General features: G+C 39.9%; 3 protein-coding genes across 3 annotated transcripts in view; all 3 read right to left on the bottom strand.

Moving 5' to 3' along the window:
- usp54b (ubiquitin specific peptidase 54b) overlaps positions 1-5,863 on the bottom strand; it is a 95,425-nt gene extending 89,562 nt beyond the window's left edge. The window contains 1 exon segment of the mRNA XM_079476569.1: positions 5,756-5,863. The gene's annotated coding sequence lies outside the window, so the exon portion shown is untranslated.
- A 339-nt stretch (positions 5,864-6,202) lies between these two features.
- Positions 6,203-11,615, bottom strand: myoz1b (myozenin 1b). Its single transcript, XM_079475921.1, has 6 exons — positions 11,466-11,615; positions 10,699-10,795; positions 9,307-9,473; positions 7,965-8,058; positions 7,650-7,824; positions 6,203-7,144 (listed from the first exon to the last, which is right to left on the bottom strand). The coding sequence occupies exons 2-6, from the start codon at positions 10,784-10,786 to the stop codon at positions 6,910-6,912; spliced, it is 759 nt and encodes a 252-aa protein (XP_079332047.1). The 5' UTR covers positions 10,787-10,795; positions 11,466-11,615; the 3' UTR covers positions 6,203-6,909.
- A 3,513-nt stretch (positions 11,616-15,128) lies between these two features.
- On the bottom strand, positions 15,129-26,661 carry synpo2lb (synaptopodin 2-like b; the record flags this gene model as incomplete). Its single annotated transcript, XM_079477310.1, has 5 exons — positions 15,129-16,519; positions 16,670-17,929; positions 22,484-23,172; positions 23,251-23,402; positions 26,560-26,661. The coding sequence occupies 5 exons, from the start codon at positions 26,659-26,661 to the stop codon at positions 15,129-15,131; spliced, it is 3,594 nt and encodes a 1,197-aa protein (XP_079333436.1).
- Positions 26,662-26,732: the final 71 nt, after the last annotated feature.

The following is a 26,732-nucleotide window of genomic DNA, read 5'->3' as shown; positions in this document are numbered from 1 at the left end:
ACATCAAATGCGTCATTCGGGACAGAGCATCCCTAAGCACTGAAGCTCTGTGTCTCATTCAGAAACCCTGTCTGTAAAATTACTTTGGTATGTTCTTCAAACTGTAATTCGGCTTTGTATTTGGCCATTTTGAAAACGGAACATTAAAGTAACAATGTGTTATTAGCAGACAAAAGAGAAGAGTATAAGATAAGGTGTCAAGGTCACAGGGAGGGTGGAGAGAGAGCGAGCGAGCGAGAGAGAGAGAGACCCCATTCAAGACGCTGTGTCACCTCTTCCCTTTTATTATCTCACTCTCTATCTCCAGCCCTGTCTAGATTTAGTGGCATTTCAATCGGATTGTCACCGACTATATGCCACATGAGGAAAATAGCATGGTATGTCAATTTGGTATTAGTGTTTCCCCTGCATTAGGAGGGCACCCTGCCCTTCTAACAGCACCCCACCCCCCTTGAAGGTCAAGTAAATTTTACTTTCTATATAGCGCCAGATCACAAGAGAAGTCATTTAAAGTTACCTTTCCTACAGAACAGGTCTATACCTTGTTCTTTAATTAAACAAACAAAATAGCATTATGGTGTTTATCTTATGGCATGTAATTTCTGTCTTTACATGATCACCCGTTTACAATTCTCCTCTGCTCTCCGTATAGAGTTCTGCCCCGATGCGCGAGCACACATACACGAGTCTGAGAGCGGACAGAGAGCGCTTGTCAGAAACGATGTTGTTTGTCTCAATCGTCTCAAAAGCAAGCAGATACAAATATTTGTGTTATTAAACGCTCCCAGGGTGGTGAAAATGGCAACATTCAATCTCCAGCTAAGAGTTGAAATATGTAAAACACGCACGCCCTGCCCCTGAAAAGCAGCAACAGTCCTGTCCAGTCCCCACCGGATGACAGGTTTTCACCCAGCTTGGCTTCGTTCACAGCCATGTGATCAACGAATTTCCTGTGATGAAACCATAAATTTGCCATACAGAAATTTCAGTTTTTTCGCTTACGTAGCGGAAGGGAGGCACCAGAGTGATACGCTTCTGTCTGATGATGACTAAAGTTATGTTGGGCCAACATTAAATGTACAAATAAATGTTTATTGACATCATTTAAGCTCATCTGGGAAACCAATATACTTCAGGTTAGCTTAAAAGTATTTCATTTGAGACGATACTGCCCTTCTCAAATTCATACACTACATAGATTAAGTGTATAGTGTACACCAGGGCTATTCAAATACATCAGCAGGGGGGCCAAACTAGGAATTTCCAAAATTTGTGAGGGCCGAACGGACAAATTTATATCAGCTAAAGGAAATTAAAATATACTATATAATATATGAAATAAAATAAGGTACATTATTCTTTTTGTTTCCTTTATTATTTCAACACATTCAACTTGTATTGATTAGGTCTACAACAAAGTGCAAAACTGCAAATACTGAGACATATACACAGCTTTTCCCCTCAAAACAGTAAACATAAGTAATAGCTTATATATTTATAAAAATCAAACAATCAAAATAAAGCTGTTATAAGTGCAAAACTGCAACTGCAGTTTCAAGTATCAAATCTTATTTGGGGAAATAAGAACAAATATCCCTGAAGTATATCTTTCAGACAGTGAGTACACATTTTAAAACTAGAAAAAACATTTCAAGTGTACAGTAAGTCTGCTCACTATGTGCTGTAAACATACTCTTGATGAAAACTAACATTTTGTTGACCTTATTTATCAGTGAGAGTATGTGACTCAGTGGGAGAAGTGACAACGATTTTCTTTTGCCATTTTAACATAATCTGGCTCATATGTGGTAAGTGCAATTCTCAGGCACTGGGATAACTTTTCATTGCTCAGGCAGCAACGTGCCTTTGTTTTGATTGCATTCATATGAGAAAAGCTAGACTCACATGTGTAGGTGGATCCAAACATTGTCAGTATCAGCACAGAAACTTTCTTAATTGTGGGGTATTTAGCCTGGCTAATATGGTTACACCAAAAGTTGATTGGCCCTTCAGACTGCAAGAGCAGTTTTAAAGCAAGTGAAGACTGGATATCAATCATTTCTAGCTGAAGAGCACTCTCATCAATGTTAGGCATGAGCTCTTTCACTTTTGCAATGAAGTTTGAGTCATGGTTTATTGAGAATGGATCACGAGTAAACTGCATAACCTCCATTGGGAGACTAAAGCCCTGAAATCTGTCACTGAAGTTTTCAGTCAGCTTTGTCATGAATTCAATCATAGTTGGCATGACTTGTGCCCCTGGAGTACTGCTCAAAAATGAACGAAGGTGTGTAAAATGCATTAACTTGTTTGTGGTTAGGTCAGACACAAATACATTCAGCTTTGTTTTGAAAGCACACAATCTCTCAACCAAATCCGCAATACATTTCTCTCGCCCCTGTAACTCTGAATTTAGTGAGTTTAAGTGTCCAAAAATGTCACAGAGGAAATTAACTTGTGTCATGAACTGTTCATCAAGCATGTGCTCCAGGAAATGAGACGCTCGTTTGTGTTTACATGTGCGAAGGAAAGAGATAATCTCACCGCGGAGATCACAAAAACGATCCAAAACTTTTCCTTTACTGAGCCACCTGACATCGCAATGAGCCAGCAAGTCAGCGTGCTCAGCAGAAGTCTCATCAAGCAACAGACGGAAAAGACGATGCTGAAGGCTTGAAGTTGAGCGGATAAAGTTCACAATGCTTGTGACCTTGTCCATAGTGTTCTTTAATTCACCGCTGAGCTTCGCGCACAAGACAGACTCGTGAATAATGCAGTGTAAAAACTGCATTTGAGGTGCCACGGCTGACAGTCTGGCTGCTAGTCCTTGCACTCTTCCGAGCATAGCTGGTGTTCCATCCGTTACTAACAAGCAAACCTTTTGTAAATCCAGTTTATGCTCACTGAAAAACGCGACAACATTTTGAAACAGCACTTCACCTGTCGTATGTCCCTCCAGTGGAATGAGTCCCAGAAGCTCCTCACGAAAGCGAACTCCATCGTAAAATCTCACATAAACGCACATCTGGGCCACATCACTTGTATCTGTCGATTCGTCAATAGCAATGGACATCAGCTCCGTTTTTTTAATGTTTTCCAGAAGTTTATCAAATACATCATTTGCTAGTAGATCCACTCGACGGAGAGCTGAGGTGTCTGACAGTGGTACTTTTTTAATAGATGAGGACACCTTGTCTTTAATTTTTTGGTCAACAATGATTTCGTCAATAACCGCCAGCATGCAATCTTTAATAGTCTCTGACTCGGTGAAGGGCCTCTTTTTTCTCGTGAGTATCCACGCCACTCGTAGAGAGGCAATGAAAGCTCTCTCTTGTTCGGTACAAAACCCGCCAATTGCACGCTGACTTTGCTCAAAAGAAGTTACCAGTCTGTCTATTCTACGTTGTCTCTCCACAGAGCCCTCTTGGTATTGCGCAGAAAAAGACGAATGTTTTGTAGTAAAATGTCTCTTCACATTATATTCTTTGGCCACAGCCACTGATTCGTTGCACAGTAAACACACAGGTCTATCGGCCCCTCGCTTGCTTCCCGTAGTTGGCACAGTAAATAAGTACTTCTCCGTCCATTCACTCTGAAATTTACGATTTTCACTGTCAACTTTGCGGTTTGGCTTGGACAACGCCATGTTAGATCCATGTGTCACAGGCAGCGTGAGAGCATCGAATCAGCGAGAACGAGAGTTTGTCACCATGGAGACGACCTGCTCGCTCTAGATTATTTGCCTGTACCTGTCTGTGCGACGCGGCTGATTCGTAGATTTTTTTAGACTTTTTTTATTTTTTTATTTTTAATATGCCGCGGGCCAGAATAAATTTCTATCGGGCCAAATTTGCCCGCGGGCCGCTATTTGAATAGGCCTGGTGTACACTGTATAGTATGTCATTTGGGACAATACTCAACAGAGGAAGAGAGAAAAAATCGTCTCTATGACCATCTTCTACCCTTCTACCTATTAACAACAAAGCCAAATTCCACGCAGCATCTCCACTCAGCGTCAAAGAAATATAATCGTACAAGCTGATAAAAATCCAATCTTTTCTAAACCCCCGCCCCCAGCAGTAAACACTCAAGAGTGACGTGCTCGGAGTGGGGCTTTAAAACAGCTTTGCAATCACGTTGTGTAAGAACCACAACCTGAGCCGCATGATGAAATCAGCCAAAAAGGTTACATGGCCACCAAGAGCCCCTCATTTCATTTTCTCATGCTTTTACCAACACAACGGGCCACTTCTCTCAGTGGAGAGCGGAAAACCTTTTGACTGATGACCGCCAAGAGGGCCACTCATGTAGTGTATAAAAGCATAAGGGACTCCTAATGGGCCCAAGCAGCTCTTCCACAGAACGACCATCAATGACATAATTAGACACCTTTAATGCGATGAAACCGACAAACAAATAGAAACAAAAGGCACTGCGTCTGAAATCCTTATATAGTTGGCAGTCAATTATATCAATTATAACCGCACATCTGTAAATCTGGTTAGTTAATTCTTCAACATTAAATCAAATAAACCACTTTCAGGTTAACTTGTTGACCATCATGCTTGACTTATATTTTCGGTGTGAATTCGACAAACTATAGTCTTTGGCTATAGAAGCAACATGGTCACGTGGTGTAGCTGGATATTGTCAATTGGCATAACCGGTATTTTTCATAAAAACATAATTATATACAGGAAAATTAATGTTAAATATAAAAGAAGCATCTAGTTTAGCGTATAAAGTTAGTTTCTCTCAATCTAATATAACCAAACAGCTGTCAATCCCAAAGCAATGATGTCACTGCTGATATGAGCATCTGTTGTGTGCCTGCCTGGTACAGTAAAACGGGTTATGAATGTGTGAAAGGGAAACTAACTTACTAACCCTGCAGTGTATCATATCCACAAACTGGATATTTTACAGCATTTACGTTTGATTGTCTACATAAAAACGTTGACTAGAAGTGTAAATTGACAAGAAAAAAAACAGCACAATGAACACCGATAACTCCAGTCTTCCCCTGAATGAACTTACAATTTCAATGGTGCGTTTATTCCAGTGCTTGCTGATGCTCAAGGTTGTGGCTCAACGCGCACGTGTATCTCGGACATCACGAGCATGTTTGTAAATCAACTAAAGATGCTCGTGAACATGCATGCTGCCCCAAAATGGGTTTATATAGGCACCTAACGCAGTAACACAGGCGATGAGTCCGCTAACCGACGGAAGAGACGAGATTAATTGAATCACATAAAATGCAACCACAACGCTAAATCAATATCGACCATGTGCTGTCCACGCCAGCAAGTCAATGACAACTGCAGGGGGAAATAGTTTGAGATGAGAAAACTGCTTACAACGAGAATAAAAATCCAATACGGAGTCTAACGTAAGGCATTACCGTAATGAATGAACAACTATTGTTAAAAGCGCAGTAAGTGAAAGCGCCGCCAATCTGAAGTAACGTTAATGGTAATGGGAAGGATTAAGGATGCTGAGTATGACCGATGGCTATAAATTCATAGTGACCTTATATCTGTTAAAAGGACACACTGTTTTGGATGGTCCAAACTTAGAGCAGCTTAAATGGAAACTGATGTCAAGCAAATATACATCACATCACAACACATCTGGAACGCTTTTGGAGATCATCAAGTTACAGTTTACACAGGATGACATGTCTACTTTTTTTTTTATTTGGGCATTAAATCCTATTTCGCACCTTGACGAAGTTTAAAGAGTGCTTACTCACCTTTCTATCCGCGCAGAGATGCAGTCAGACCCGCGTCGCGTCCTGTCTAAGATCAGATGAACCTGGACCAAACAGACGCACATTCCCAAATCTTCACCAGCGCCATCCAGCGCCACAGCAAATGTGTGAAGTTCTCGCGATGGCTACTTCGCTTACGAATACAGATCTCGCGATAAGTGTTTCCTCTCCTCGGGTCGATGAACCCCTCGCTGCCATCTAGCGGGGGTAGTGACAACTGCGCGTCCGAGAACGATTACGTAATCGATTCTGGGTTCTTGTAAGGAACAATGAATCCTAAATAAAACATTTCGGCGTGTCCGGAATTAGGGTATAATCTAACAAAAAGAAAACATCCGATGGCGTGTGCCTGCACGAATGGAGCTCCGATGGGAGTTTATATGAAATCAAACTGTTATGATAAGGTGTAGTTGAGGAAGACGAAATATTGCATGTGTTGCTTTATTGGAAATTTCAAAATGCGTTTATTTATAACAGTGGAACGCGGTAAACATACTGTTTTGGTTTTTTTTAATAAATATAAATGATCATTTATCAAAATATGAGATTAGGGTTTACAACTTGAAAAGAGACAGATTTGAGATATGACTCCGATATAGACATCTGACAGTTTAAAAATCCTTACTTTTCTTGCTATGATCATTTTTTGTAGGAAAAAGTCAGACTGACAGGATTCTCAATGGGTGAACGTTAAATATTTGTTTAAGAACACAGTCCATTTCCTAAATAAGGAATTAGCACTGATAAACATAGTTACAATGCTCAATATAATACACAAGCGGTTTGTACTTTCGGATGAGAAATCAGAGCATACATTCTGTTTAGGGATTAAGGTTTATTGTGATGAGATCATTTGAACTTTTTATGTATATCCCACTGTAATGTCTATCATTATAAGGTCATTGCAGGAAATATGTGAGAACAGCACACAAAGCAATGGGCTAACTACTGCAAACCGTGATAAGCCTCTCGTGTAAATAAATACTAATCAGCTATAGTTCTTTCTCTGCCAGCTGTGGGTAAAAGTGCACAAGGTCCCTATTTGTCTGTGTTTACATGTGTGTATACATTAATGCATAAGCCTTAATGTTAGTATGTACATGTCTGCATTATTCAGCACAAGACATGACGATTTCTCAAAGGTCATCAGTTTCTCCGTCAAAGGGGAAGGTATCCAATTCCATGTTGGTTTGGCTGTGTTCCTCGTTGCATGCCCAGCCAATTGGAGTGCGGTTGAAAGAAGGCCGACTGCATAGGTTATACTGCATCGTAGAGACAGGCAGAGGTTCCTCTTTGGTGACGTTGACCTCAGGGGCCTCAAAGGTCACAAGATGAGAAGCCTTTTCAAATCCTCCGAAAGGAAGAGCCGTTCTTATGGAAAAACAAACAGGTGAGAGGGTAAACTGCAAGGTATGGCTCTCATGTGCATCTGCTGTACGTTTTATTTTTAAAGGGATACTTCCCCAAAACGTTCTGTCATCATTTACTCACCTTCAAGTAGTTGCAAATCTGTACGCATGTCTTTGTTCTGGTGAACACGGAGAAATAGTTTTGAAAGAATGCTTATAGCCAGACAGATTTTGCCCCCCATTGACTACTATAGTTGGAAAAAATACAATGGTTGTCAAAAGTGCCCCAGAACTGTTTGCTGTCCTACATTCTTCAAAATGTAATCTTTTGTGTTCAACACCTTCTGTGGGAGTCAATGGGAGGCAAGATCTGTTTGGTTATAAGCATTCTTTCAAATATCTTTCTCTGTGTTCATCAGAACAAATACATTAATAAAGATTTGGAACAACTCGATGGTAAGTAAATGATGACAGAATTTGATCTTTGGGTTGTGCAAATGGAACTTAAATCATAAATGTAGTAGTACTTGTTGAAGCTCTTGTATTTGGGAAGGTCCTCGTGAACTTGAGGCCCTGGCATTTTCAACTTCATGGTTTCTTTAAGTGCCTCATCATCTTTCATAGCGTGTTCCCATGGCGATATGTATATTTTAACATACTCACGTCTTCTCTCTTCCTTCTCTGCCTCAGTATTTATTTCCTCTGCCATAGAGATGATTAAAGAACACATGCCATATGTAACTATTTATATTACATACATCTCCAGAAACAAATATGCTTTCCAGCCTGTTGAAAACAAGTCAGTTTACACGTCTCCAAAGGCTGTCTAATGTGAGATGCACCTTGAGGTGGCTCAGGTTTGGGAGATGGAGCGGGTGGAGCGGGTGGAGTTGTCATCTCACAGCCCAGAGAAGGAGCCAGGTTCTGCAGGTTTTGCTATGAATGCATAAGAAACAAAAATAGATTCATTGTGTGCTCAACATTGCTTTTATCGGGAGTATCTGTTGTTAGGTTAATACTTAATCTGCCAAAAAAAGATTTAGATTCTATTTCATAGTAAATAAAAATGTTTCTTTACATTAAGTTGTATAATTATTTATTCAACAGCTTTTTGAAATACTTCGGATTGGTCAATCGCAACTGAGGTTGCAAAAAAGTTTCTCTAAGACTGCTTATTCTCCTTCTTTTGAAAAAATAAATTTCCCCCAAAAAAGTTTGGTAACTAACAGTGCATTATCCCAATTTAACATTAAATGCTTCACATGGTGCTGGTCTATCTATATAATTTACCACACCCCCTTCACTTTTTCGACTGGAAGCAATAATCTTTCAAAGTTGATGCCCACTCCACTAAGGGAACTATTTATACTCTGGACGCCGCTGCCCCCCTAGATTATTCTTTTCTGTGCACAACAATAATTCAACTTGTATTTGTCATGATTCTGCTGCATCGTGTCATGTTTCTCTTAGTATAGTGGCAGGATCATGACAGAACCTCATGTTTAATGTGGAGAAGCAATTATTGTTGTTATTGCCTTCCATACGCTCTCTCCGGTCTCGTCTCTGTTCCCATCCTCTCGTTACCTCATTATTGATTAATGCCCTTCACCTGTTTCCCTCTTGATTTGGTCCCTTATTTAATTGGTCCCTTGTGTCTTCTGTCTTGTGCTGGTTCATTGTGGTTGTGTGGTGAGTTCTTGTCAGTCTAGTCTAGTCTAGTCTAGTCTAGTCTAGTCTAGTCTAGTCTAGTCTAGTCTAGTCTAGTCTAGTCTAGTCTAGTCTAGTCTAGTCTAGTCTAGTCTAGTCTAGTCTAGTCTAGTCTAGTCTAGTCAAAGTTTATTCTAGTCTAGTCTAGTCAAAGTTTATTCTAGTCTAGTCTAGTCAAAGTTTATTCTAGTCTAGTCTAGTCAAAGTTTATTCTAGTCTAGTCTAGTCAAAGTTTATTCTAGTCTAGTCTAGTCTAGTCAAAGTTTATTTTAGTCTTGTTTAAGTGTAGTTAGTCTTAGTCATGTTATGTATCCATGTTTTGTTATGTTACCCACACGTGGGTCTTTGTTTTATTGTTTATTAAAATATATGTTAACCCCTAGTTATCCGCTGAATGCACCTGGGTCCTCTCTCCGTGTCTCACCCCACGCTCATGACTGTATTAGCCATTGTCACGCTCATGCCGCTTTTGCTGACCTGGTTCTCTGCACTGATGATGAATTTCTCCACCCTTTGCTGTCTCATCTGAAACATTTTTGAGCCCTTGTTTTTCATAAGGGACAGTTCCTCCAACATCACGTCTTTAGGGGTCTTGATTTTGGTCCCCAGGTCCAGTTCGGTTTCAGCTTTCTCATCTTCCTGATCTTCTCAGGATTAAAATAATGGGACAGAGAAAAGACAGATTGATGATAAGTATAATCTAAAACATATCCCCTCACATTTGTTATACTGAAAAATAATGATTTTATCCATTTTAAAGGATGGACACCCTGCAGTCATTAAGTGTAATTATACAGTACATATTACTATTCGGTCTAGCCATTAAAACTGAAGTCAAGCCACATCTGACACAGACAATAAGGATGCTGCTCTGAGAACTGTTTGCATTGCCTTATAAATCAACTCTTGGCCCGCATCAACAGCTATGTGTGTGTGTTTATGTGAACTGAGTGGGAATACAGAACCTCAGAGTATGCATATTTGTGTTATTGATTTGATACCTTTAACAAAACTAAAGTCCATAGTTACACTAAGGGCATAGGTTTGTTCACTAAAATATTTTTTTTATCAGACTTTTGGGGATTCCTGGGTTTCACAACCTTTATTGATGTTTTAATATCGAGCTTCTGACTAAGACAATGATAGTTGGTTTCCTTTACGACTTCACGAGTTTCACTGATTTAACATGACATGAATCACACTGTCTCCCCGTGTGTGCACACTTCTGAGACAGACGTGACTAAAATAGACTGAAGAAAAATCTGTTGAACAGCTCTTACTATTGGCAATAGTTGAGTTGTTAATTTAATTGGCTCTGAAACGCTAGCTGCATGAATTTGATCAAATAAACAGACTGTCCATTATAAGCTCTTTGCCAGGCGGATGAGCTATGATGTAAGACGGCCGTGCACGCATCATCTACTGTAAACACCGAGGTGTTCATTACAGAAGAGCTGTGAAGCCTTTGAGATTTATCTTTATATAGACTCGATATAAAGCCATAGAGTGTTAAGGCTAACCGCTCATGACAATGGTTTTTCATTATATGGCGGAAGCATCATATCTGAGGTCCAGCCACTTATTGTAGTGTGTGTATTTCTTTTAAAGGTTATGCTTCCACTAAGCGTTCCTCAGTGGGGTTTTACACACACAGAAAGTTAGTGAGTGCCTGGGGACTGTTTGGTATTGCTGGTAATAAGTTGCACAAAGTTGATAGCGGACACCAGTAAGGGCTTTATTTATTAAGTTTGACATTTACAAGTTACAACACTCATCTGATCACTAAGAGTAAAACAGACTACCTAACACTATGTATGTATGCTGTTTACTCAAACTATGTATGTTTGTGCATGAATATTCACCACTGACCATACTGTGAGATTTTTGAAAGGTCTGTAATGATTTTAGAAGACTTCATCCTCTTGTTAGGTGGAGCAGGTGTTCCAGAGCCAGGCATAACTGCAATCTGGGGAAGGAAATAAATTATTTCATGTAGTTTTTTTTACACAAACACAAAAGACGGCCAATGGGTAAAAACTTAAAATGAAAGAGGAAAATAAGCAAAAGCCGTATGTGAGACACTGGTCTCTTGTTGCAAAGAAGGGTATTTCTGTTGTCGCAAACTAAATAAATCCACCGTACTCAACTAGTCAGCAAATTCCTGAAATACACTGCTGTACCTTATAGACATGCATGCCGCTGAACCATGCTGAACCTGAATTAGAGAACGCATATTACACACTTTTCTAAGAAACAAAAAACTATCAGAGTTTGAGGTTCAATTAACAAATGTTTTTACTTTAGTTCAACTGTCAGTAATATTCAAGAGCCTGATATTTACATTAAAATAGCTGAGTTTAAGTTGTCCCCAGTGTGTGTGTGTTTTATTTATATTTTTTCAATTCATTGTTGTTTTAATATACTTATGTTAATAAATACATACTAAACATTTGGTTTAGTAAAAGCATGAAATTGCAACATGTACTTGCCATTTGAAAAGTGTATAACAATATACTATCCTTAAATGCTCTCAACTCAAGTTTCCGCCTAATACCAGATTGATAGCTTATTATATTTTTCATAGCCTGAATTTTTTACACATCAAAGCACTCACACAACACAACCATCCCTCTTACCTGAGATAAAACAATTAATGTTTCACAAACCAAACCAAGAATTTCAGAGAAAAACAAGGTTCCCTGGAGGACAGTTTTATGTTAATCCAATTCCTTTAGGTTATCCAGGATTCCAGTAACTACTGCTCTCTTCTACATCCCAGGAAGAGTGAAATCCTAGCAGGTTTTGGGATAGCAGATCTTTGGGGAGTGGGGGTGAAGGGTTTGGGAGGGGTTTTACTTCTGTGTGCTCTAGAGAGCTTATGGCAGGCCAAAGTGGTGGTGGTACTTTTCTTGCAAATTTATACTGTGAGTAATGACATTTTAAGAGAGGACCTGTTAAGAGTTAAACAAGATGAATTGCTCTTATTTTCACTCAGAGCAAAATTATTTTCATGTTTTGTTTTATTTTTCAGAACTTGTCCGGAACTTTAAAAACCTACAGAATTTGAATGGAGTGTCTCATATAGGTCTAGAAGCAAAATGACAGAATAGTAAATCAGCAAAGATGTTCTTGTGTATATTGTGTCAAACTTAAATTCTGTTCAATTGAATTAATCTGTCATTGGCTTTACAAATATTTAGTTTCTTTCAGTAATAGACATTTTTAAATCACCGGGCATGTAAGGTAAATTATGACAATTTTTTTGATAATTTATAGTTTGCATTCACCTGTTTGGAGTCTGGACAGTAAACATTCATTTGACTTTCTTTTATCTTTTTTTTGTCTAATGCCAGTCAACTTGCCTGTTTCAATTTAGGATTTCAGTGTTTGGGTCAGGTGACATGTCACATCATGAAACGTATACTTGACCTTATTATAGTAAACCACTAGTTAAATCTATCATATTACAAATATAGAGAAATCTAGGTATGTGTTTGTATTGTAGTCTGGCCCCAGACATGACAGGGCAGCTGCATTACTGGTTATCACCAGCAGGGCAATAGAGTGACGGAATGTGGCTCCCGATGGAAACACATACCTGTGGCTAAAGTTAGCACCTGATACTTGTGAAATATGATCGTGAGCGTATATGTGTCAGAAGTTAGATCGATTAGGAGTGGATGTAGGATTACAAAGTTAAAGCATTAAAGTTCACAACAGTAGAACCATAGCAGGGCCACTTTAGTTACTTCTTTAATGTGGGTGTGAACATTTATTTGATTTACAACAATCATACAGTGGTTGAGTCATGGAATTTCTTCAACACGAATTTAAATTTCAAGGTGCCATGCCATCGTTTTTTTCTTTAAACTATTTAGTAGTAGTACTACTTTTGTACTCACGTTGACTCCAGCAACCCCAAAGCCCAACTGTAACGTTGAGTAATTCATATTATATTTTTCTAATTTTGTAACTTTGTAATATTTGTCTCTGTTTACCCCTGTCATTGTTTGTTGTCACAAAAGCGTCTGGCAAATGCATACATGTAAATGTCACAGATGCATTAAAAAAGCATGATGTAAGATGGGATACAGCGCCACTCAGAGGCTGTTTTGATTATTGCTTGACTTTATCAAATTAAATGTAGCCTATCCTTGTCAAATCAATATAATTAGATTATTAGATTAGATTTAAGTCTTTTTAAATCCACTGTTAAATAAATAATAATTTGACAATTCTACAGTACAACCATTATAATTAAATCTCAAGAGGAATTTGCTGAGATGTAACACAACACATGAGAAACTAGATGAAAATCGTAATAAAAACCATAGAAGCTTACAAAATAGTCATTTTATTTTTTATTTAAATTGCTCTAAAATGTCAAACAGTGCCAATACCCCAACCTGCCCCCCCCCCCCCCCATAACAAGACAATCATTACTGTCTTCATATATTTCTAGAATAATCCTAATATAAACTTCAAATTACCCAACGCACTACTAAATATCACAATATTTTCATATCACTGTATCTAAAACAAAGTTATAACACATTTACTAAAGAATTACATCTATAAACACGCTGTGTAGTCTTACATACAAGTCTTATTTGTACACATTTGTTGTATGACTATGAACATTTTAGCATATACAACAATACAACCTACTGTAGTATCTCACAAGGTCAGAAAGGTATTGACTTGCATTCCCTTTATTATTGCTTTAAAATGTGCTTCATAATTTTAAATATCGCATACCGTCACTTTCTTTTTAAATGACAACAATACATTTACTTCCAAACAACCATCTCATCCTTAGAAGAAAATGGTACCCACCATTCCATGTCCTTCATTTAGTTCATCGGTTATAATTCTTATTAAAAAAAGCAAAGTTCAACTAGTCATGTCCGTATTTCACAATTGCTGCTGAACAGTTCAGGCAAGTGATCGATACGAATGTAATAGTTGTTTGGCATAAATATTATTCACAATGAGAGCCAGTGCCGCAAAGAATTGGTCGGATGTCGCATTCGAATAATACGTTATACAGATAAAGCAGTGCTTTCTGGGTTCGTTTATCTTAAGCTGTCATACGAAAAGGCTCCAGCACAATTCCAGAGAGCTGAGTTGACATGCTTTTCAAAATGCTCAGTCAATCTCCAAATTCGACATCTGCCGCATTATGAGGATGAAATGAGCACATGCATCAAGCATCCATTTTGATCCCTGTCAAGCAGGACGCAAAGCCTCAGAGCAAGCCACAAGACATACCTTGCCCTAGGATTTATGGAGTTAAAAGCAAAGACATAAACAGAGGCGAGATTATAAACTAGCAATTCAAGAGCGTGAGCATAGCACGGACTGGTTGGTATCATCTCTCCAGGACTCTTCTTCTAAATCATTTCAGCTGTTGTCACAATCTTTGTACCTCTTTCATCCGTCACAAACACATCTCTGAACATTCTGTATCATTTGTGCTCAAATCTATAATGATTCTGAACTTAAGTATCTACTGGCACAATATTTCGTCATACACAGTTTTCTAACCCAACATCACTTTTTTTCTTGTGGCAAACTACAATCACAATTCAGTGCTATAATTTCCTTGTTGCCCCATGTACATCAAAACTGATTGTTATCAGACATTAGTGCCTTTTATGTAGTTCCTATAACAAGTAGTGACTGTGCTATTTCATCCTATGGTTCTACAAACACGTTAACTGTATGTACTGAAAAGCACACAAAATCTAAACTGACAGTATGAATCAGATAAATCTTGAATGAATAAATCTTGGGTACATTAAAGGGACCCAAAAATTAAAATTCTGCCATCTTTAACTCACCTTCTTGTTATTTAAAACCTGTATGACTTTCTTTCTTCTGCAGAACATAAAAGAAGACATTTTGAAGAATGTTGGTAAGCGAACAATGGTGTATTCCTGCATTCACTTGAATTGGTTGTGTTTCCGTACAATAGAAGTGAATTACCGCCGTTGTTTAGTTACCAACATTCTTCATAACATTTTATTTTGTGCTCTGCAAAAGAAAGAACGTCATACAGGTTAAAAAGGACAAAAGGGGGAGTGAATTATGACAGAATTTAAAATTTTGGGTAAACTATCACTTCAAGTTTTGTAGAGTGATAAAAAGAACAAATTGTGACCATGCAGAAAACTATGACAGTTCTGTGACGGATGCTTTTGTCATATTCCTGTAATCAAACAATTAGTTTGACAGAACAGAGCTCAAGCACATAAGTGCTCTTGCTCCTGGCTGGTAAATAGTGTCACAGTGGATTCTCAGTATAGCATGGATCCAGGCCTCCACACATTTGGTTGGAGCCCCATACTTGATGTACTGAAGCGAGGTCTCGGTACCCGCAGGTTCTGGCTGCTTCCACACACAGAGGATCGTAGACCTGCAGACAAGGGACTCAAATTTGGGGCACTTTGGAACTGCTTGGCTGCCTGGAATGGGGTGTAGGCTTGCAGGGGAGTTGTGGGCTGTTGAATTGACACTGAATTAGGCACGGGGGCATTCGATATTTTGGGAAGAGCAGGCAAGGCTGCTGTCGGTGCAGGGGGTGGTGGGGAGAACGGTGCAATGGGTCGAGGAGCAACAGGAGGTGGGGACATGACATCACTACGCCACATTGGCTCCCCAAGAGTGGTGGCGGAGCGAGGGGCAATTACAGTAGGGGAGAGGGCTGTGGGTGCAGACATGGGAGTAGGTGTAGAGAAACGTTTGATTTCATACACACGGCTTGCTGGGACCTGCTTTGGCATGATAATGGAATTTCCTGTCATGCTTACACCATTCTGCTGCTGTTGATAACTGGCGGTGGTCTGAGGGACTCCACCGCCATAACTGAACAAGGAGGAGTTGAGCTGGTATGGCTGCCTGCTCACAAAGTCAAGAGCCTTGATGCCAGGTTTGTGCTGGCCAGGTGCTGTTTTAACCCCAACTTTTGATGCATTGTTAGCCTTGGTACTGCGCTGTGCCCCTGGGGGACAGGATGGTGACAGCAGTGGATTATAATTGATTGGTGGTGGGGCACGTATATTGGGAGAGTATTTCCAGTGAGCTGGAAGGGAGGGGGTGGGTGAAGGATCACGAGGCTGTGCTGGAGATTTTGGGTGTTTATCCACCACATAGCGGTCCATGCGGTTCTGTCTGCGCGCAAACAACTCTGCCCCTTTCCCTTGCATCTGAGAAATCTCAGGGGCTGGACGACCTATTTTAGGAGCAACTGGTGGTGGCATCTTGTTTTTCTGTGCCTGCATGAAGTTACAAGCCTCAGCACCCAGGTTGAAGAAGTCTTCCTCAGGGCCAGACTCAAACCCAGCTTCCGCACCAGAATGGGACCTTTCATCCAGGTTCTGCACTAGAGACAGTAGTTCAGGGTTATATGCCTGAGGCTTCTTCTCCTCTTGGGTATTAAACATTGGTTTCTTGCTGCTGCCACGACGACGAGAGTCCTGTAGAATGCCAGTACGGCCAGGTACTGATACCCGCTCTTCTCGAGAAGAGATTCCCTCTGTGGATTTTGCTTCTTGATACTGCTGGGGCATTGGTGTATCTGGTAATTCTGGTGTAGTGGATGCCACAGAGATGTATGGATTGAAAGAGACCTTGTGGGTTGGGGAAGTTTGCACATTTGGTGTTACAGGTGCATAGGCATGAACAGAGGCTGGAGCAGGGACAAGGGCAGGGGCATGAGTTAAAGTATTGGAAGGGGGAGGGGCATGAGTAAAGGCACTGGGAGGGGCAGGGGCGAAGGCATTGGGAGGGACAAAGGCATGAGTAAAGGTATTGGGAGGGGCAAGGGCATGAGTAAAGCCATTAGGATGGGCAGGGGCATGAATAAAGGCATTGGGAGGGGCTGGGGCATTTGTAAGGGGTGTAGAGAAGGGTTGTGCTGGCACATGAACAGGTGGAGATGGCTGATATTGTGCAGAAACTTTGTGGTGAGGAGGACTGAGGGGCATTGCCTGTATTTGAGAAGAATAAGGCTGGACCATACCAGATGGGGAATTTAAGGATGTTACGTGAGACGCTGTTGGAGAAAAAGGAGCAGAGGAACTGGAATAGGTTGGGGAGTAGAATGGAGCATTTGAAGGGGGAGGTGAAAACGGACCTGAAGTGACAGAGGAAGGAGAGAGCAAAGAGGAAGGACCGATCACCGAGGAAGGGCCATTGAAGGTGGCCGGTCTGGCAGGGATAAACAGTGAGGTTGTAGATACAGCTTTCTTCACCTCTGAGCTAGAAGGAGAAAAGGAAGCTGGGATTGTTGCCACAGAGACAGCCTTGATCTGTGATTCAGCTTTTTTGGTAGTGTTGGGTCTAAAGACTACGGGAGCAGTTGCTGCTCTGTGGCTTACACAGCCTGGGGCAAATGGCCTGGCAGTTCTGTTGTGGACTGAGCTGGCAACCGATGAGTCTGCTTGCATTGGTAAAGTTCCTGCCATAGATGGCATCGGCGTCTGGCCCGGGGAGGACAACACAACGCTTGTCCTGCTGACCACTAAAGGTTCCCCGTTCACCATATTGGTACTATGAGAAGTAGTCAAGGGTGCAACTGGAGTAAATGGGGTATATGCCAATGTTGTGTCTCCCAGGTGATTTGACATAGGTAATACGGAGGGTGTAACCAGGTTTGACGTATGTTCGTCTGCTTTTTTCCGCTGTTGTTCAAAAAGCTGCGCCCCTTTACCCGAGGTTGCGTTTAGACCCAGGTTGGTTTTCACATCTCTGTCAGGCTCAATACACGCTGAAGTTCTTCTATCTAGAACATCCAAGTAACCGCTATCCCAAGTGAGGTCTGGTGCAGCCGAAAAACCGTCCTCATCAAGCTCAGAATCACTGCCAGGAAAAAAGCTTTCGTCCTCGGTTTCTCCCTCAGTGGTACTGTAGCTCTCTCCGTCCACACTGCCAAAGCTGGTGAGAGTGTACTTCTTTGCACGCTGTCGTCGCTTCTTGAACATGAGCACACCTTTAGAGTGTGGGTTAGGGGAGTCAGTCAAAAGTGAGGCAATTGTTCGGCACTTGGATCTAGCCTCCTTCACCTGCTTATCCTGTGTGCTCTCACCCCTGTGTAGCTCTGAGGAGAGAAACAAAATGTGGATAGTAATCAATAAGGAGTACTTTTAATGCGTTTTACTTGAGCAGTGTCACAAAGCATTACATTTAAAGCAGGGCTGGTTCGTGGGGTTGTGGGGCCCTAGGCAAGTGGAACATAGTAAAGAAAGCTGCTATAGTGCAACAACTGTATATAAACAGATTTAAATAAAGATAAGTTCGGACAAATTGTAAATTCTATAGAGTTTACTAATATAATTTTTTCATGTGGGTTACATTTATGAAGGTTATGGACATCGTTCTGGTTTATTTGAATTAGTTTACGCATTAAACAATGTAAAGCAGAACAAACCTTTATTTTGAGCTTGCTTTTCTTTCTCTACTGTTCTCTTTTTAGCTCCTAAAAAGTACAATTTTGATGCCATAGTTTGCCTAAGCCTACCACCGCAACCTCACTGAAATAAGTCCTTCTTTGTTTATCTCTCAATCAATTAAGATGAGGAGCATTTCTTGATGTAGCATGAAACATGACGTTGTTATGAGAAACTACATTACTCATAATCCTGAACACTCCAAGCATGCGCAATAAGACGTATTTGACATCACCTAACGCACCTCTGCAATCGCGTTAAAAACATTATGCAGGTTGCTACTCTGCTCCTATTTTCTTTATTTAGACTGATGTTTTGTATTTATTGTAATTTACTGTTGATTGTGGTGTCTAGAGTTTATTATGTCATTCAATTCCTGTGGGGTTTTTCACTTAGGCCTACCGTTTCTTTGATTCATTTGATGATCAATAAGGTCCCTGTGCACGTTGCAAATTAAGACTTTTAATTTCCGGGGTTAACTGTTCCTTTAAGTAGCCTATCAACTTTGTCCCATATGTTTCTCATAAAATGGAAATAAACACAAATTAGACTTTTATTTTAATTAAATTGGTTCTATTGATTTACAATATAGATTGACAATGTGCGTACACAGCCAAGTCTTTTGATACCATATTTTCACACTTTGGCAAATACTGTTAAAACAAAAAACATTGCAAATTTACATGTTGGGTGTAAAATAGAGTCAGTTATATAGAGCTGCTTCTGAATAAAGTTTTTACTGTATGATGGCTCATACTTTTGATGTCATGTTTAACCTTTCAGTACATTAGTTTATGACAAACAGTGTTGTTCTTTTCCATTACCCGTAGAGGCATTGGAAACAACATCAATCAGGGAATCAAAAGTTTGTATCTTGTATCATGGCATGTCAGGCCTGTTTGGAGGAGTTTTCTATATAGTGACATTTACGACTTTTATATAAAAAGCACCTTCACTGATGAGGGGTAAAAACAAACCAAATCAGATACCACTTTGTGATAAATCAAGTTGGCATCGTAATAAATGGAACAAACTTTCTAGTCGAGGCAGAATAGCTCTGATAAAGGACACCATTATGCAGTGGGTTGGATGCTGAAATGTCTGGCAGAAACCCTCATGGTAAATCTGGAGCTCAATCTCCTCTACAAATAGCCCATCACATTCTAACAGCTTGAACAAGTCGGTCCCTGGAGAACTGGTCTCTGTGCTAAAAGACAGAGTAAAGACATCTGATTTGCCTTAACAAACAAACCCAAAAGCATCAAGAGGCACGATATTTCAGTCTAATATGTAAAGCATATACCATCCACAAAACAAAAAGGTTGGATCAGAATAATCTCATTTGAAAGGTTTGTGCAAATAAAAAAAATACTTTATAATTATCTGTATACAATATAAGCAGTAAAGGGGATCAATAAACAACAATATATTGATAAGAAGTATCAAAATACAACTGTTTTGCTATTTATTTTTCATTAAATTAAAAGTGAAATTATATAAGAGAACCCCAATACCCAAAAGTTAAAATTAATGTTACTATAACAATAACGCCTATTTTCCTTTTAACTTGTAGATCATTCAATCAAGTATTATTTCCAAAAATATTATTTGCCCAATAAAACATAATTTTCCTTTCAGTATTTCAATCCAAAGCGTATTTGAAGCGCCACAAAAACCCTGCAGACTTTACCTGCGTAGATGTGCTCTTCATGTTCAACCGCTCCAGGCAATGTGAGGCTTCTCATATTGTTCAGCCTTACTGGCAGCACATGCCCAAACACACTAATGGAGCACAGCCAGAACTACTTGGGTCCTCTGCCCACATTGGTGTAAAATCACCCAGTCCATAGACAGGGGTCAGGCCTTTTAAAGACCTTTTGTCAAACCACAACACCCTCTCACAGACCCAAAGAAACCCCATTATGTCATTTGGGCTATTTTAATCAATGACCAGTGCTAACGGACATTTCCCACCTGTTTGGGCACACTTCCGTCTCTGGCTGAACGGCTTTGGGCGACCCGTCATGTGGGGTCTCTAAGATCAAAATACTCACCGCTCATTGCTGATATTCATACATGCTGACACCTTAAACAATGTGCTTGCTCAAAACTTTTAAAAGTTCTACCCCAACAAAATGATATCATCCTTTGGCACAGCAGTTTTATGTATCCAAGCTTTTTACCCCCCACTGTGCTGCCACAAAACATGTGTGCACACCACTCCATCCCTTTATACCAGATCTGTCTGAATGCCCTGATTCTGTAATATCATCACTTACAGTGACAGAGAAAAGCAGCTGTCAATGACCCTTTCCATTCCCTGCACGCTTAGCCTCTGACACACATGTTGAAACATGAGAGAACTCACAAACAACTTACAGAATTAAATACTAAAACTTATTTTTGCATGAACTTCAGAATTTCTCCTACTCTTCTAGTCTTTGAAAGCAAAGTGACCTTCAGACTGTAGGCAGGGTGCCATTAGATGGAAAACCCAGCCTGAATGCTTTTAGGGGGAGGGATTAGCACCCCATCAGCTAGATATATTGTTTGGTCCAGACAGGAGACGGGTGCTCTAACAAGGAGGCTAAAGACCACAGTTTGTAGTGTCTGACGCTAGAGCATCTCTGTTGGTTGGGGAGTGAGGTTTACACACTGCACAGCTCTTCAGTAGCTGGCCTCTGTTACGTAAGCATGTTTTGAAGGTTTAAATGAGAAACATGAACACAATACTTTGATAATAGTGGTTAGAATTCAATAAAGAGACAAAACTCTTTGCAGATTATTTGTGCTATTATTAGTATAGCAAAAAGAGTTCAAAAGGAGAGAATAAAATGACAGTGACACTACAGAGCAACTGGACATGCCTTTCCTAGCATGCAACACTGGTCTGTATTATAGGCCTGAGTCAGATGACAAATATAGTTTCCACCTTTTCCGTCCAGTCCCCCTCCCCTGTTTAAACCATGAGCAGAGCGCTACTGTACGAACTCCTATCATCATCATCATTTGTTGTGAGCTCAATTATAATGTAAATCCCACACAGCAAGTTTATGAATATTCTTAATCAACATTCTCTATCTATAGTCTTCAAAAGCAGAACTATAGACAAACATAAACACATTTGTTTACTTACAGAAACACTTATTTAGATTTTGCACATAGGCCTATTTATTCAACTCTAGGTAGATACATGTTTAATTGTTTTATGTGCATCGGTCGACACATTGTAAAGCACATGTAGTTTATCCCACCACAAACTCTATCAATTATTTAAAATACTAACAGTTAAAGTTGCCAAAGACAACCAACTTCACCCACAAACTATTAATGATCCCCATGGCCTGCTATTTTCAATGTAGGTAAAAGACAGGCAAATGCAGCTTCTTTCTACTTGAATGTGGAAAGACAAAAAAAATCACTGTTGTGAATTGTAGATTAAAATAGTATTACTTTAAATTTGCAACAAAATCTGTAACAAGTGTAACGATCCAACGAAATACAAGCACAAGGCAATGGGGACGGGGGCGGGGCAGGCAACAACATCCCACTTGTGCAGGTAGCTAAAATGCTCATACTTTCAAACAGGTAGTCATGAAAAGGCTTAAATGCTTGTAGAAATATAATTCAAAACGCTGTTTAAAACATTGGTGCTGTGGTTTATAAAGAAATTACAGTCATTGAACTGATACAGCGTTTTATGCAACTCGGATTTTGTTTATTTCCCACCTCGAACCCGGAATAACGGCGGCTATAGTTCCTGTCGTTATTTCCGGATTTGAAATTGGAAATATCCTTAAACCGATCTCGAACGTTGTGTATCAACGGCTTTTCTCTGATAGTTAGTAGATAACTCGTTTAAATAAATTAACTTATTTACGTTTCATATATAAATGAGTTTATTTGTAGTATTTTTTTATTTCCTGTTTTATTTTTGCTCAACAAACACTTATTTTATTATATGATTATTGTCTTGTTTATTGATATAATCTGACTAGAATTTAAGAAAAAATATAGTAGCCTACATAACACACAATTTAGAATTAGTGTTGATCTAAACACGTAACACCTTTCCATAAGGTATACATGGCATGGTCCAGGATGATATAGTGACATATAGAAATATAGAAACCTATAGAAACACTATATTCTTTATGTTTTAACAATTATATTTATGTAGTTCATAGTAAAAAAATGATACTCACTAGCTTGCTTGGCCTTGTCCATATATGTATCACTAAGTTCTTCATCCACTGGTCTATTCACGGGGCCCACCATGGGTACCATCAGTCTGTGAGATGCCAACATGAGAGCCCCCTTGGCCCGTTCTGGAGAAACAAGAGGTACAGAGGGCGGCTCCTGAAAGCCACTGTCCACTTCTGCAGTTCCGGGTGGACTTTGGTCAGAATTCTCAGATGAATTCTCTTCTCTGTGCGACCATTCAGGCTGCTGAGGCTGGTAGACCACCTCTTTACGGGCCACCCCTGGCATCGCGTGGTGCTTTGCCATTCCATTCATGTCAGGTACTGCCCAGCTCAAATCCTGTGCACTTTCATAGCCACTGAGTTCCGAAGTCTCCTCCTCCTGGGGTGAGACTTGTCCTGGGCTTTTGGCGGGTGAGCTGCTTGGGCTTCGTCGTCTCTGTCTGCGTTGCCTCTCTAGGGCCACCACATCTGCGTCGCTGTCCGTCTCACCATAGTACGCCTCGCTGTCTGGAGGGGATGTAAGACACTCAAGGCCACCGGTGGGAGACATGAGCGATGCTCTGTTGACACCAGGAGGATTAGAGGTGAGCGGGGGAGAGAGAGCTCTTAATGCTGCTCGATACTCTTTATCAATACGGGGGGAAGGAGCCCGACCCAGGAGCACCACGGACTGGAATGCCGCTGGGGCCCTGAGTAAAATACACAGTGATTAATTCAGAAGGAACTTAATAGCACGCCTAAAAACACAACTGTGATCTCACTCTGACCTTTTGATTCGCAGATGGAGGTTTCCTCTGCCAGTATCAATAAGATTCATAGCCTCAGCATGAGACAGTGTGTCACAGGGGATATCGTTGATTGACACCAGCTCATCTGTCTCTCGGAGACCTGCCCTGCAAGCCATGCTGCGTTTTCTCACCTATGCCCCAGGGGGAGACAGAGGAAGCTTAAATGGCTGGAAACAATTCATCTGTGCTACTGCTAAATGTAGTAAGATCAGTGAGAAGTTGAACGAATATTTAACAATATAAAACTGAATTACTATGTTCACTTTCTATAGTCAGAGAAGAACTGGGTTTTTTTGCACAAACAAAAACTTTGTACTGTATACATTTTAGATTCTTCAAGGCATATCTGTTTGAATGAAACACCTCCAATGATAACTTTAGTGAATTTAAACACAAGTAAAATAAATTTTCAACTAGTAAAACCTGAAACAATGTATATTGTGAAAACCTCTATAGCCCATAAATAAAACTGACTTGACTTAATGATTCTTTGTTCCACTGCAGCCAGGTTCCCCCGCAGCAGAATACAATACAATGACTAACAGCATGTGTTACTAATAAACCAATGAATAATCTGTCGGCCTGAGCAGTTCGCTGATGGACTCAAATCAGAGTCGGTGGACTTTTCATACCATCAGTAATAGCTAATAGCCCATATATAAGTCCATATATAAGACCATTTACAACATGGAAAGTCTTAAAATAAAACCTGATTACAAAACTATTGGCCGTATCTTTTGTGCAATTGCCATAGACCTTTAGAACATAGGACTCATCCAACTGGAGTTGCATTTGCAACAACATATTGACAAATTGGGAGGGGGAAAGCAGTCTTAAAGAGACAATTTACCCAAAATAAAAATTCTGTCATCATTAACCCTCGAGTTCCAAATCTGTATAGATTTCTTAGGTCTGGTGAACACAGAGAAAGATATTTGGAGGAATACTTGTAACCAAACAGTTCTTGGCCACCATTGACTACAGCGGTTTAGGAAAAATAGGTCAAAAGTGCCCGCAGAACCGTTTGCTTTTCTTTAAAATATCTTCTTTGTGTTCAACAGAACATAACAAATCAATGTATATGGTAGTCAATGATGGCCAAGAACTGTTTGGTTTCTAACATTCTTTCAATTATCTTTCTCTGTGTTCATCAGAACAAAGAAATGTGTACAGATTTGCAACAACTTAAATTGTCCTTTTTCATCTCTGAAAAGAATACAGAGCATTATTGAGGTCATCTGTCAGATAAGACAGCACTTTCTAACACTCACTTCTTTAACACGTACCAGGCTAAACGTCTGGCCACGTTTCCAGCTTTGTTTCCAAACAACAGTGAGAACTGTGTGAAGGGTAAATGTGGGAACATTTCTAACTGACAAATCTAGCAATCACTTTCCAATAACAATATTTAAAAATACTAATAATTATTTGTCTTAATTTGGGAGTCAAAGATAAAAGCTTTATTGTTCACCTCCCACAGATTTTTATTGCAGATCAAATGGTCTGAGAATGCGAATAGAGGGAACAACATGTGCAGCTGGTGCCAGGGCAGCTGTTGCCTATTGGCAGACCTGAAGCATAGCATGTCATGAATTCACCATGTGTTCATCCTAAATAAAGTGCTCAACCATTGTAAAAAGTCAGTTGTCACTCACGTTCAAAAGATTCCACCTAAAACTCAACGAATGTGTCTAGAAGCGGATCGTCCTACAAATACTAACCAAGTAACAGAGCCAAGGGAGAATTAAATGTATCCGAATAGCCGAATGGCATTTACATTATAAACACAACATTATGAGTAATGAGAACGCTCTTGATGTCTTCATACATTTTCAAAACCTTGAGCAGTTTGAGAGTTAAATTTTGCTAGCAGAGCAAGTGTCACTGAGGTCGAATCACATGCCAGGATTAAAACCAGCATTCAGAGACCCTGCCGGATCAGAATAGCTCAATTAAAAGTAGAGATGGTGATGGAAAAGAAGGCCACACTGCAACACAGATGGGACAGACTTTGCAGAGGTGACATTGGGCGTACTGAAGGAACTCCCTGGTGCTTTTCCTTTTTTTCCCAAACAAATGTATTTATCTAAATGCAAAAAGCCTAGGACCATCTAAGCATGACATCTGTCTTCTCATCTGTAAGTCGCTTTGGATAAAAGCGTCTGCTAAATGTCTAAATTCTCGTCCTGAACATGGAAAGTCAGAGCGGCCCAGATGGCCTCGGCCATTGCTCATCCTTCCAAAATAGCCCTTAGATCAGGCAAAATGCATTGCCACAGTTGTCGCTTCACAAATGTAGCTCACTGTGTTTATAAGTAGTGAGTGTGGCTGTAATTCTACTCAGTCCTGAAATAACATGGTCATTTAGATAGAAGTGTGAGAATGCTTCTTTGAAAGATCTGGATTCCAGAGAAAGCCGTATAAAAAGCTGTCAATTAGATAAGAGTGAAGAGGTACGCTTGGAAAGCCTCTCAGCTTTATCTATGGAACAGGCATGCTTGCAGCACAGAGCCAAAAAGCTCTTGAATAGACATTTATCAACAGATAAAAGGAGTGGCCTGGGACCTGTAGTTAAAAATGATGTGACTGTATTATCTTATTGATATGTTTGCCCTTATTAAATAAGAGACAAGTACTATAAGTATCCAAAATGCATTTGTGCACATTCTGAAACCTGTTAAAAATCTATTTGCAGTAAAACAAATGTATTCAAATTGGTTTCAAACAACAGATGTTATACACGCATAACACAAAATTAATTTGACTTGTACACGCACATTACTACACACATTTTCACATGTTACTATACAGAAGGTTATGAACATTTCACAAAAAATCCTTCTCTATCAGGTGATAGATCTGACAAGAGCAATTTACAGTGTTATATTTAGATTATATGCAAATGTTGCAGACTAATCTGGACAGTTAAGCATGATGTGCTTGAGATAGCTGGTGTATGACATCACAACAACGCCTTTAAAGATACAAATTATTTCACTTATTTACTCGCCTACATTTAATTCCAAACCTGTATGACTTTTTTCTTCTGTAGAACACAAAAGAAGATATTTTGAAGAACATAGGTATGCATTGGTCCACCTTGACTACCATTATATGGACACAAGACATTTCTCAAAACATCTTCTTTTGGGTGGCACCAATGAATGAGTCATGTCCAGATTTTGAATGAAGAAAGTGTGAAGAAATGATCTTGTTTTAAATTTACGATTCATTGAAACACGCTTCGGGTTATCCAGGTATAGGCTCTCCAATCCTACGTCCCCTTACCTTTGCCACTTGAAGGGGCATCTGTTGCTCAGCTCCTCCCTGCAATCGGAAACCCCATGGTGCACCTCCGGAGAGGATCACAACTACTTCCTCCGCCACCATTTTTCTAATTTTCTTCAGTGCCTTTTAATATTTTTTCTCTGTTCCCTTCAGTAGTCTTGTCCCATCCCTGG

The sequence above is a fragment of the Barbatula barbatula genome (genome assembly GCF_947034865.1).
Source record: "Barbatula barbatula genome assembly, chromosome: 16".
Lineage (NCBI taxonomy): Eukaryota > Metazoa > Chordata > Actinopteri > Cypriniformes > Nemacheilidae > Barbatula > Barbatula barbatula.
This window is presented reverse-complemented; position numbering and strand designations above follow the sequence as displayed.